Here is a 12,819-nt window from a genome sequence, read left to right as displayed (position 1 = left end):
TTTAAGTGCATCAAAGCCAAGTTAAAAGCAGACGTGTGGTTTGTGTCTTTGTCCATTTATTTTCTGTTTAGACCAAATGACATTATAGCTGGAAAATAACATTCCCTGATTTTTCCTGATGCATGCAGATCCTCCAAAGTTTAATAGGATTTGGCCGAATATTTCTTCCCTTGAGGTTTCTAATCCAAAACAAGGTAGGAGCATGTAAAAATTCCTACTGACAAAAAATCCCATGTTTGGGGGAAAATCCCATAACCACTTTTTAACACTAAATGAGAGCATTATCATGAATACCATCTCTTTTAAAGAATCATACTTTGAATTTTTACTCCAATATGAAGATTGTCCCAGGTACATTAGGGCAAAAGATGAAGGAAAATGAGATGTGTTGAAGTTATAAACCCTTGAGCAAATTTACATTGAATGTCAGTCAGTCCCAAGAGAAGCCTAGAATTCTGTTGCCATCACAGTGTGGAATGTAAATAACTCTTCAAAACTTGTAAATGACACAGGCTTTGCACTGTCTCATTTTTACTTTAAGTAAAACTGGTCCCCCCAATTGTATTGAGGGTTTGGGTAAATAGGTAAGGGCAGTATTGTGACAACCAACAGATTCGTTTTCTTTTACTATTGCTCCATATTGCAAACTTGCAAAAGTTTGGAGCAATCTCTCTTTCTCTCTCTCTCTCTCTGTCTCTCTCTCTGTCTCTCTCTCTGTCTCTCTCTCTCTCTCTCTCTCACATACACACACACACACACACACACACACACACAAACATATCACAGTAAATTTTCTTGATTGGAAATTTCCCCTTTATCCCCTTTATAATTACCATTCCTCTCCAAAGTATTGAGTAACCTATTTGCTGTCTGTCCTTACAGCAGTAATTATTTTCCGACTTCTAATGTCGGAAGGAAGGAGGGAAGAGAGGCAGGAAGAAAGGGAGGGAGGAAAGAAGGGGACCACCAAGGGAAGGCAGAAGGGCACACTGCTTACACAGGAAGAAATAGAACCTTCAAAAGCTCAACACTAATACAATAAACTTCATAAGTTGCAGAATGTTAAATTCATATTTATTAGTATATATTTATTAATATACACATATTTATTAATATACACATTATACATGTATACATACACATGCAAGAGAGTTTATTTTAATATAAAACTATTCTTTTGCCTTCTTCCTTCTCCAAAAAAAAGAAAAGCAAACAAACACTAACAAAAAACAAGACTCATCTTTGACTTCTACCTTCCTTAGTTATATACAGGATGTTCTTTTTAAACTCTAATGAATACAGATGAAGGAAATGAGGGAAAGGAGGAACCAGGAAATAGCTGCTAAGCAGAACAAAAAATATATTAGCAATTTGTTGAGAGTCAAATTGAAAAGGACGCATTTCCAGTCCGTGATCAGAGTGATGAAGGCGAGGCTGCCCTAGATACATGCATTACTAGCAAATAGAATTATCTTAATCATCTTCTCCAAACGAATCTCTTCAAGTTTCTGCACACATGTGGAAGAAGAAATACAGATCAAGCTCACCACTATTATTCTAATCCTATGAGGACTCAGGAAGTTTTGGTAGTTTTATTCTTTGGCAAGTTCAACAAGATCATCTTGGGTGAAACACCACTCAGAAGTTCCCACTGAATTCCATAGCTCTGCAAATTATACAAGAGAGGAGCTAAGACTTAACACTTCTCCACAGTGAGTTTTGAGTTGAACAAGATTATATATTGTTCAAAACCTGAAACAGACCCATTTAACTATTTTGCTATGTTTTCTGCAAGTGTCACAAGGACCCAAAGCTTTCAGAAATATCGTTAGGTAAATCCAGTTGTGCTGTTTTAGAATATGGATAATGAACTCAAATGAATTTATTAAAGAAACAGCACAGTTGAATAAAGTGCTTGAACTTGAAATTTTAGTGAAAGGCACCCTTTGCAGCAGAAGCCAGTTCTGTGGAGCCATAATTTATCTTGTCAACATCTGCAGAGAACATCAGGCTCAATTCTGTTTTTGCTATTTTCACAAGCAATTCTTCATGAATAATTGGAAAAGAAATGGCAGGCAAACTTAGAGAGAAAACCCTGACATTAACAAACTGATATCATCACTAAGGGAATAAACAGAAAATCACAATTGTTAAGGGTACTCATGTTCAAGGTGACTCTGAGACCAAGGCCCAAATGCTGCTGAATGGTTGGTTGACCATTGTGACTATGTCCTGTGATGTCTAATCAGTTCAACAAAAAGTGGTCTAGCTGGTTTATATGTAAACAAACTTATGGAGACAGAGCAACAGAGTGAATTGAGGCCATGATATTGCTAATTAATTCTAGTTTAAAAGAGGGACAGTTGGGGATCCTAATATCCATATTGTTATGGGAAAAGAATCTTTGCCTAACTGGAGTCTAGATTTAAATGATAATTCTTTCACCTCTGAAAATAAAGTTTCTAAACTTTACTACTGACAATGTTGAACCATTTTCAGCCAAATATAAACCTTCCTTTGTAATCGAAACAAACTCTCAGGAACAAGAGGTAAAAGTAGTCTCCCCATTTAGAGTTACTTTTTGAGTGGGTTGTTAATAAGATATTATAGTTTGAACGTTTCACTATTGTTTCTAATTTGCTGTTCATTCTTTTAAACCTATCCAGTTGCTCCAAAATTAGCTTTGTCAACAGTTTCTTCTGTTCAAGTTGCAAACCACAAGAGAGGTAGGAATTCTTGGATTCATACAGTGATTTCATGGTGTTATGTGTTGTGAAACATTGCACTGTATGAATCTGGAATATTTGTGGAGTGTACCCATCAGCTTATTGGTGAGGCATGTTGACTGATATCTGAGAATGTCATCTTTATACAAAACAAAACAAAACAAAAAAAGCTTCACTCAGAAATCTGACTGCAATTAAAGATGTTGCATCATTTGTTTTCTGAAAGATTAATGTGCGAGTATGTATTATAACAGTCTACGTTTCTGTTTAGACCATGAATCTAAGAGCCCTGACCTGAACACTTGTTAGCATTGAAAATAAGGAAACCCACTTACTGTGCATTTCAGGGAAGCTTTCCATGAAGCCATAATGGCAGCTTCCACGTATGGTACTCATTTTACTTTGTGTCACGTGAAAACATACTGGAATGTATGCTTCCAAACATCATTTGAATGAATTTGAAGAATATCTGTGGAGATCTGCACTGAGTTCCATGTTGATAATGATCCAAAAACAGTAGTCATATTTTTCTTCAAACAAAAGCAAACAGTATCTCATCTGTGACTCATGAATGGCCCATTCCAGTGAGCATCCATCATTCACAAAATGAAGGTTTTTCAGGAAACATAAACACCCTGTTTTTAGTTCACCATTTTCCTTTAAGTGTCCCATGTAACAGGTGTGTCTTGTGTTCCACTCTTGACTGTTGGGCATATGTCGTTTTGTTCTTCTTGTTGTTCTGTTTTTTTCCATGGAACACCTCTTACAAAGAAATACAATTAACAAAAGCCAAACTTACTTTTTGACCCACTTGGTAAAAATGACCATAAAAGCTTTCCTATTGCTTACTGAATTTCATCATCTTCCAGATTTAGTCAGTGTTGAGTTTGTTCTTCTGTGTCCTGTAGAGAAAAGGAGGAAACTGCTGAGACTGGAAAAAAGGAAACTGATAATATTTAAACCTTGTCTTAAATTTGCCATGCATTGTATTTGAACTATGGAACACGGAAGGTGACCTTTTAAGGGGAATCCAAACAGGTTTGAAATTTGGGGAACTAAATTAAGAACACAGAAGCCTCTGGTTCAGAGAATAACAAGTTGCTTAGGGCAGGTGGTGCATGGAAAACCTGTAACAGCCAGTCATTAAAGCCACAGTAGGAATGCCATTCCTCATCTATTATATGCAAATCTTTGGAGTGAAACCAAGGAGATAAAGGAGAAAGGAGGCAAAAGAGAGTTTACAAAGTCCATCTCTTTTATATCACATCAAGCTGCTGGATACACAAGAGGCCTCTTGACCTGGGGTTGGACCCTGTGTCATTCATTCTCTCAGTTCTTAAGGACACTGCACTAATGAGGTCCAGACACATCCCAGAGGCAGGAAAAAGTCACCTAATTAAGAAGACTTAATTCTAAAATGTGTAGAAAAAGTTCTATAGCTACATAAGGGTGCAAGATAGGGTGGGGTGGGGATAGGACTGGAGAATGTTAGAGCCTCTTCATTCCCACTGCCCCTGAGAAAGTGTCATTCTGTTAATGTGAAGGGAAAATACTTTCAGTTCTAATTTCTTTAGCTTCTAGCTAAAGTCTTATTTCCAAATCCTTTCTTTTTGAATGACTAAAATGAATTTTCATCAGCTAGGATTGGAATAAGCTTTCCTCATTTGAAAAAAAAAACAAAAAAAACAAACCTACCTGTGCCACATTGAGAGTATTGAGAGTATTTTATATAATATTCACATAGGTAATGTAATAAAGTAATTACAAGCAACTGGGGAACACTAAGAAGAAGAAACAAAAGGGAAATTGAATCCCCTCCTCTTCCTGACATTCTTTTTCTTCAATTCTCTTTGTCTCCAGCCTTCTGTTTCCCTGTGACTCCTACTTCCTCAAGTCAGTCTTAGAAGGGATCTTTTAACCTCTTAGGAGGCTCTGGCCTTTGCTAATCTGGATAGTCAATTTTGAACTCTTCCCTGCTTCTAAAATGTCTCTAGCCTTTATTGTTTTTTTAACTAGCCATTATGCAATACTTTATTTTCATAATTGCTTTCTATGATGGAACATGCCATAAATATGATATATAATACATAATATGAAAATAAATACATAATATATAATATTATGAAATATAAAATATTATTCATAGTATTTTTTCCTGTCTTCCCACTAGATCAAAGACATTCAATATGTACATGGGGAGGGGTTGGATTTTGCTTCCTGGGGAATATTTGACAGTGTCCAGAGACACATTCAGTTATCATGGTTTAGAAGTTGCTACTGCTTCTAGTGGATAAGATCAGGGATGTTTCTGAATATTCTTCAATGTGCAGGACAGCCCCACCCAACAAACAAATATTTGACCCCAAATGTCAATCATGCCGGGATTGAGAAACCTTGCACTAGACTGTAGAACGAGACCTCGATCACTTTGTCTCCTGGTATGTGATGCCTGGTCCAGCACAACTCAATAAATAAGTAAATATGTGTTTTCAATGCTTGCCCTGCCATATCATCATGTATATGTGCTTTGGAGACCCCCTTTAGCTAGCTTTGTTTACACAACAGTAATAATGCCTGAAAAAGCTATATAGATGTGATCTACAATACAATTTGAGATTAAAAACAATATAAAACCACAGCAATTTTTCAGAAATATGGTCTTTTTGGATAAACTGACCTGTGCATAAATATGCAGTCAATTCTCAGATAATATAATCACTAACAGTTATATTTTACGGTGTGGCTGTTGTTTTTCTAAACTCTTCTATATATACGATATAACCAGATTCTCTTAGGTGATTCAAATGGTGGAATAATGAATTTAAACTTAATTTTCCTCCATCTCCAAAGGAGGTGCCTTGGGATCACCATTCATTCATTTATTCATTCATTCAAAATCATTTTTTGAGTGATGAGTATGTGCCAAATGACATTTTCAGTTACGTGATTACAGGTATGGGCAAAAGAGGCTACAGTTGTGTATTTGTAGTTGGAGTATAAAAGGATAATTTTTAATATTCTTTTCAGATATTATAAATTCTATTAGAAAATATTAAATAGGAGTTGGAAATTAGGGAATCTGATGTTTGGGTTTGGAACTATTATTTCAGATAAAGTGATCAGAAATTTCTCTTTGAAGAGAGACTTAAAAAAAAAGTTAGGAAACAAATAGTGAGTAATGTTTGAGGGGGGCTCTGGGGAGGAGTACACTGGACACAGGTAATGGCGAGTGCAATGACCCTGAGGAACCCTACATGTTTGAGGAGCAACTTGGAGGCATCACACGGAAGTGAGGAGGAACCTGGTGGCCTGGAGCCCCAGGGAAGCCAAGGGCCAGAGCACCTGGGAATGAATGAATTTCTCTTTTATTCTAATGAGATGTGAGGCCATTGGGAAACTGTCACTCTGACTACTATATTAAGAAGAGATTGTCATAAGGGTGGAGGCCAGGAAAGCAGACTGGGGACAATGGCAATAATCCAGGTGAAGAGTGACAGTGACCTTAACCCAGGATGAGATGGCAGAGATGCTGAGAGGTGGTCAGGTTTGGAATGTATTTTAAAAGAATAGCCAAGTAAGTCTGCTATTGGATTGGTTGTAGGGAATGGGAAAAAGAGGTGCATCAAGAACAACTCCAGGCATTTGGAAGAAGAATGAAGCTGTTATTCACTAAGGTGGTGCCACCTGGTGCCACCTGGACATAAAGGAAAAGACATTTAAAACAAATGAAAGGAGTAGGGAAGGGGGAGAACCCTGAATAGGTGATGGTCCCAAAGTCCCCTGTTTAAGGAAAGACTGCTAGGCAGCTCTCAGGAATCCATTGAGTTAATGATGATGAATTTGAAGTGGGATTTGTTTCAAAGTGGTTGGAGGAAAAACTTCAGCCATGTTCAACTGCCAGGATGTGGGCCCAGAGAGGCAGAGAGCTGCATTTAACCAAGATCAGATTTTCCCAGGAGTCTAGGATTAGGGATAGAGGGACCATGGAGTATAACAAAAGAAATAAATGTAAGGATGGACCATGGATTCTATACTCTAAGAATAGAAGGGGAAGGCTGGGCTTGGCAGCAAGTGCCTGAAATCCCAGCAACTCTGGAGGTTGAGATAGTATAATAGCAAGTTCAAGTCCAACTTCAAAAGCAATTTAGTGAGACCCTAAAAAGGGACTAGGGATGTAGCTCAGTGGTAAAGTGCCCCTGTGTTAAATCCCTAGTATAAGAGAGAGAGAGAGAGAGAAAGAGAGAGAGAGAGAGAGAGAGAGAGACAGAGAGAGAGAGAGAGAGACAGACAGAGAGAGAGAGAGAGAGAGAGAGAGAGAGAGAGAGAATGGAAGACATGGCAGAGAATTAAAAAATTATTAAACTTTTTTTTTTTTTTTTTTTTTTTTTTTTTTTTTGCGGTGCTGGAGGTTGAACCCAGGGCCTTTTGCTTGACAGGCAAGCACTGTACCAACTGAGCTATATCCCCAGGCCTTAAACTATTAATATCACCCTTCAGGATCTTAATATGAATGCCACTCACATTATGTCATTAATGATCATTAATGGGGTCTGTGCCTGAGTGAAAGGTCTGGGTACTAAAGAATGGTAAACTAACAAGGGTACTAGAAAATAATATGGCACTCTAATAATTATATTTGAAGTACCTTTCATTTATATAATGTTCTCATGTTTTTCAAATAATTTTCAAAAAATATCTTTTTCATATTTAATATTATCAGATATGTCATGGCCAGAGAAGATAGCTTAATTAATGTCACAAAAGAGTCCTAGAAGTTCTAAAAATGGTATTAACCCATCTCATAGATTTTAAAACATTTAAATATACACTTATTTTCTGAAATAAGTTTAAAATAGTATGTTTAGCTGAGTATAATTTTTAAATAATTATTTAACTTTTCCTATCAAAATCAATAGATAAGTTTCCAAAAGAGACCCACAACTAATATCATCACAGAAATGTGTACTGCTCATTTAATTTGAATAGTAGTAGGCAACAATACTACATTTGAATGGCCATGGTGAATCATGGAATGGGTCTCAGAAGGTTGTGCTTGTATATCTTTTTTTTTTTTTTTTTTTTTTCCGGTGCTAGGGATTGAACACAGGGCCTTGTGTGCACAAGGCAGGCATTCTACCATTGAACTTCCTTCCCAGACCTGAACTTATATATTTTACAGATATGTTTTTTTCTTTGCTAAAGTTTTGTCAGATGGAGCTAAGCAAGTAGTTCTGGCCATTGGACAGAAACTGCAGAATCCTTTAAATACCCACAAAGGAACCATATTATGAAAATTCTCCAGTCTCATTCTTCACATTTCCTCAGTTTCATGTCTTTCATGCTCTTTATTTCTTTCATCAGAAATGCCAATTTGCACCCGCCTCCCTCTGTCTTTTTTAAATAAACTCTACCTGCCTCAATGTTCAAGTTCTACAGTCATTTTTCCTAATTTCCATCAGGTTAAATGATTTTCTCCTTCTATCTAGATTGCTTTGTGTGTCTATTTCATTTTCTTAGCACATACAGTTTTGCTTTTAGCTATCTAAGCATGTGTTTGTCTTACCCACTAATCAAACTTCTGGGTAGTTCCAAAGATGAATTTTTATACATGAGAGATGCTTTTGAAAAAAGTTGGAATCTTTAAATTAGGGACACCAAGGACCCCAACTTGGGTTGGGGAATTCAAAGAAGGACAACCAAAAAGGGGCCTCTTCCAGAGGAGGAGACCCTGAGGATGGGTGTGTCATTGCTCTCTCCTCAGGAAGCTCTAAAGAAATCTTTGGGAAGCAATTAGATTTGGATCCTACAACCACTGTTTCTGGGAGGCTGCAGGCCAGAAAGATTCTCACTGCTTCACACCCTCAGAGGAGGAAAGCTCTAGAATCCTTGCCAATTTCCTAAAGAGTCAGAGATGCCAGTATAAATGAGTTGTAACTCAAGTAGGTATCATGGAGTGGAGTGAATGCTACTTTTCTGAGAGAATTTACTTTAGTGATGTGTAACTTTATTATTATTGGTGATGGTGTTATTATTTAATTGGCATGCCTTAACTATTGAATTTATTTTCTTATTTCATCTCCCACATTGAAATTCCAAGGCCTTCTTCTCCCAATAATCTCCTTCCCTCTCTGATTTCTCTCCTTATTCTTATTCTCAGCCACACTCCTGCACATAAACACAGCAGATCTCAAAGACAGGAAGTGACTTGGCTTCACACACTTCTTGTTTCCTGGGTATCTTCTACTCTTTGCCAAGACCTGGGTTCTTCAATTCTTCTATCCAAATTGAGTATCATTCCATCAGGACCTTGATGTCAACAGGCTACTGGATTAACCAGCTTTCTAACAAATGAAGCACACTCTTTCGATAAGTGATAGTGTATTAACAAAACCCTTTTTAGATATAGTCACCTCTCCTTATTCTTCCTCACTTGATAACATTCAGTTTTACTCTGATCCTCAAAATGTAATATTCCTCAAATTTTATGTAGGCCAAAAGAGTAATCTGACAACTGGCATAGTACCTAGAATGTAACAGACTACCTCAATAAAATATTGAGTGACTAAGTGAATGGATGAATGAATGAATGGATTCAAATTGTGATTGTGTTTGAATGGTGGGATCAAATAAAATCCAGACATGAAAGAGAAGAATATATAGAGAGAGAAACAGTTTTTAGGGTTAGGATTGTCCTACCTTACACCTGTCCAGCTAGGCCTACCCCCATCTTTTGAGAAGACACAAGGAGATTTCCCACCTACTGTCTTGGCCTTTTATTTTTAAGCATTTGAATTAGATTAACAGGTTCTTGCTTTGGCTGAGATGAGGCAATCCAGTCACCCTCCACCATCCCCAGCTGCTCTCATCCTCTTCTCTTTGTCTCCCCATCTTGTTCTTTCCACCATCCCTCCTAAGCCTCAGAGGCTAACATTTTAAAGAAAAAAAAAAAAAAAAAAAAGAAAAAGAAAAAGAAACCTGGGCATACAGTAGCTGCCTACAGCTCCCCCTCCTTTTTTTTTTTTTTTTTTAGCAGACTTGGCACAAAAATCGATAGAAAAGGACATCTTAAGAGTACATTTTTTAAAACGAATACATGAAGATTTGGCCTGAAGAAAGACATAAAGACATAAAGAGCCATCTTCTCCTCTTAGCACTGGGGAAAATTCAAAATATAGAATTGTCCCGATCCCTGTTAAATTTGCCACAATTTCTCTGAAATCCGGACCAGGTTACTCTTTTGACACAAACAATAGTAGGACAAAGAAGCCATGGGGGACAGGAGATTCTGACCCTCAGTGCTAATGTGCTTCCCTCCCTCTTTTTAAGACTGAAAACATGAAAAGAAAAGGGGGGAAAGGGTGCAAAGATGGAAAAGTTTTCCATATGCAGAAATTACTTTCGCATCAATGGAAACCAAGCTTTCCCAAATTTTAAAAGGTGTACACCTGCAAATGCTTCTGTTCATCTTGTCTGCCAAGAATTGATGATCTTCAGTCATGTTCTGAATGTTCGACCTTTCTATCCTGCTTGAAACAGATGCTACTTCCATGCCAGTCAAAACCACCTGTTGTCGCCATGTGTTGTGTGGATCCAATATATGTAATGCCATTCCACCATCTTTTCTCCATCCCTCATTTCACCCAAGCATGTAGTGTGCTATTTCTCTGCTGCAGTATACACTCTGTATACATTTCTGTTCTTCCTTGCAAGACTGCGAATGCTTCGGCCACTCCAATCGGTGCAGTTATATCGATCTGCTAAATACAGTCATTTGCGTGAGCTGTAAACACAACACTAGAGGGCAGCACTGTGAGTTATGCAGGCTGGGCTACTTCAGAAATGCTTCTGCACAGCTGGACGATGAGAATGTGTGCATAGGTCAGTTCCATTATAATTTCAGCTTTTGTTCTGTGCCTTTGGAGCTATGGGGAGCTATCTAGGGTGGAGAGGCTGGTGATTTGCACCACAGCTTAGCAAAAATGAACTTTCTCAATGGAGCAAATATCCTTGTGGTAGATTTAAAATCCATTTGTACTGGTTGAAATCGTACTTGGGGACTATATTTTGAAGCCTTATGTTGTTTTTGCTTTAAAGATGATGGTCTGAGAAATCATGTTTAGGAAATGAATAAATTTCTTTCTTTCTCTTTCTTCCTGTCTTTTTATTTTTTATTTTTTGCATGAATTCTTAAAACCTGATAATTTTGACTTGATTTTTTGAACATAAATTGTACATTCAACCTTAAAATGGAAATTCATTGTGCAGGATTTAATTATGAATATGAAAATTTGAGATTCAAATCCATGCATATACTTGGTGATCAAGTTTTGGGGAGTAAAAATGTTGCCTTTTAGAATTGAAAGCTACCAGCAACTGATCATATAAATGTTTGCCTTTCATCTACAATAATGAAATTCCATTTATTCAATTTTTCCTTTAGTCTTCCAAATGTTGAGTGATTTCTCAATGAATTCTCCAATCTTACAAGATGCACGAACCCTAGAAAACTGGGTCTGTGGAGTCCTTTGAGCATACCCTCTCCCCATCAGTGACTACTGCTTTTGTCTCCTGGGGAGGACCAGGTACCCTTCCCTCTTAAAAAAGCTTCTTCTATTTTTCTCATAGTAGGACCTATCTTTACAAAAAAAAGAAGCTGATGGAAAAATAATAAACAATAAATGGAATTTCACTCCATAACTTAGTCTGAAGAAATGTGTATCTTTGAAATGCTGTGTCTGTTACCACACCAGTAGTGAGCTACATATGCAAACAATTTTTAAAGGTAGTGTTTTTTTTCCCACATAAAAACTAAATTAAATAGAATACACATGATGGAAAATACCAGGTGGTTTTTTCATTAAAAAAAAAAAAAAAGAAATGATTCGGTTGTCAAGTGTCACATAAAATAGTTGTACAGCTGTTTCGAATTAAATTTGGCCAAGTATACATAATCCTGTTTGTGTCTACAATATTTTCTATTTTTCAAAGTGCTTCCTTATTTATTATTTGTGAATAAGTGAAGAAAGTACTGGACTTAGAGACTGGAGAGCTGGGTTCAAGTCCCAGTTTGCTATTTAATAACTGTATGTCTTAGGTAAGTCATTTGAGCCTCCTGGTCAAATCACTAGCAGATGTGAGCACAGGAAACACTGGGTAAACTGTGAACTGACCTGCAATTTTTTTTCAATTTTATCCTCATTAATAAAACAGTAGGGTAAGTATTACATTGATAATTTCCGTTATTTTCTAGTTGAGAAAAATAAGGCAAATTGATCCAATTGTACAGTTTTAGCAAAGGGCTTTCTGACTTCAAAGACTGAACACTCTCTCCTAACCACTCTGACACAATTAGCAAAGCTGGGCATGTCAGATTTTGACTCATAGTATGTTTTCTGGATGACAGCAGCAATTCTACTCTGAGCTTGTGAACAGAAGTTCAATTGCCTTCATAACACTTGGGTTTCAAAGATTTGAGGGTATTAATAAAAACCAAAAGACATGTAGCTGTCTGAATTTTGAATGCAGAGTATATTCCACTGAATGCCATTTGTAAAGATATATAAATGTCAGACTGTAAATATGGAAGCAACAGAAAAGGCAAAATAAATAGGAGCACAGAAATAAAATGTAATCATTTTACAAAATATGCAAGATTACAATGTTTCACAATATTTAATATTTTAAATAAATCAAAGAAAAGGCCCTAAAGGAAAAGATTGCATATTAAATTTGAGAGGATACACCACAAGTAATTGAGAATTAATTTTAACACCATTTTGTCTAGAAAGCACTAATGAAAATGAATGGGTATTTACCTAACTGCAAAATTACACACTAATCTTGGAAACTGAATTTTATCTACGTCTTCTCTAAATTAAAATTTTTAAAAAGGTACTTGCCAATTCTTTAACAATTAAATTCACCATCCTGACTGTGAGGGAACAACTCATATCTTTGATAGATGTAGGCTCTGTGTTGAAATAGATGTTTTAAAGTACTTGCATCATTTTATATTATGGCAAATATAAAATGCAGCTGGCTCGTCCATGTTGCCACGGTGATCGCTGCTTTGTGATTACTTGTGAATTTACCC

General features: G+C 36.7%; 1 protein-coding gene across 5 annotated transcripts in view; it reads left to right on the top strand.

Annotated features, from left to right (window-relative positions):
• Window positions 1–12,819, top strand: part of Ntng1 (netrin G1) — a 319,935-nt gene that overhangs the window by 258,103 nt on the left and 49,013 nt on the right. For 2 of the 5 annotated variants that reach the window (XM_047523630.1, XM_047523632.1), the window contains exon 5: window positions 129–194. The exons of 1 other annotated variant lie outside the window; for it this stretch is intronic. In XM_047523630.1, coding sequence (XP_047379586.1) covers window positions 129–194 — 66 coding nt within the window. Of the gene's footprint in view, window positions 1–128; window positions 195–2,666; window positions 2,727–10,436; window positions 10,605–12,819 lie in introns of all 5 variants that reach the window. 2 more of the 5 variants (XM_047523629.1, XM_047523628.1) reach the window with 2 other exon arrangements.

This window comes from Sciurus carolinensis, chromosome 1 (genome assembly GCF_902686445.1).
Source record: "Sciurus carolinensis chromosome 1, mSciCar1.2, whole genome shotgun sequence".
NCBI lineage: Eukaryota > Metazoa > Chordata > Mammalia > Rodentia > Sciuridae > Sciurus > Sciurus carolinensis.
This window is presented reverse-complemented; position numbering and strand designations above follow the sequence as displayed.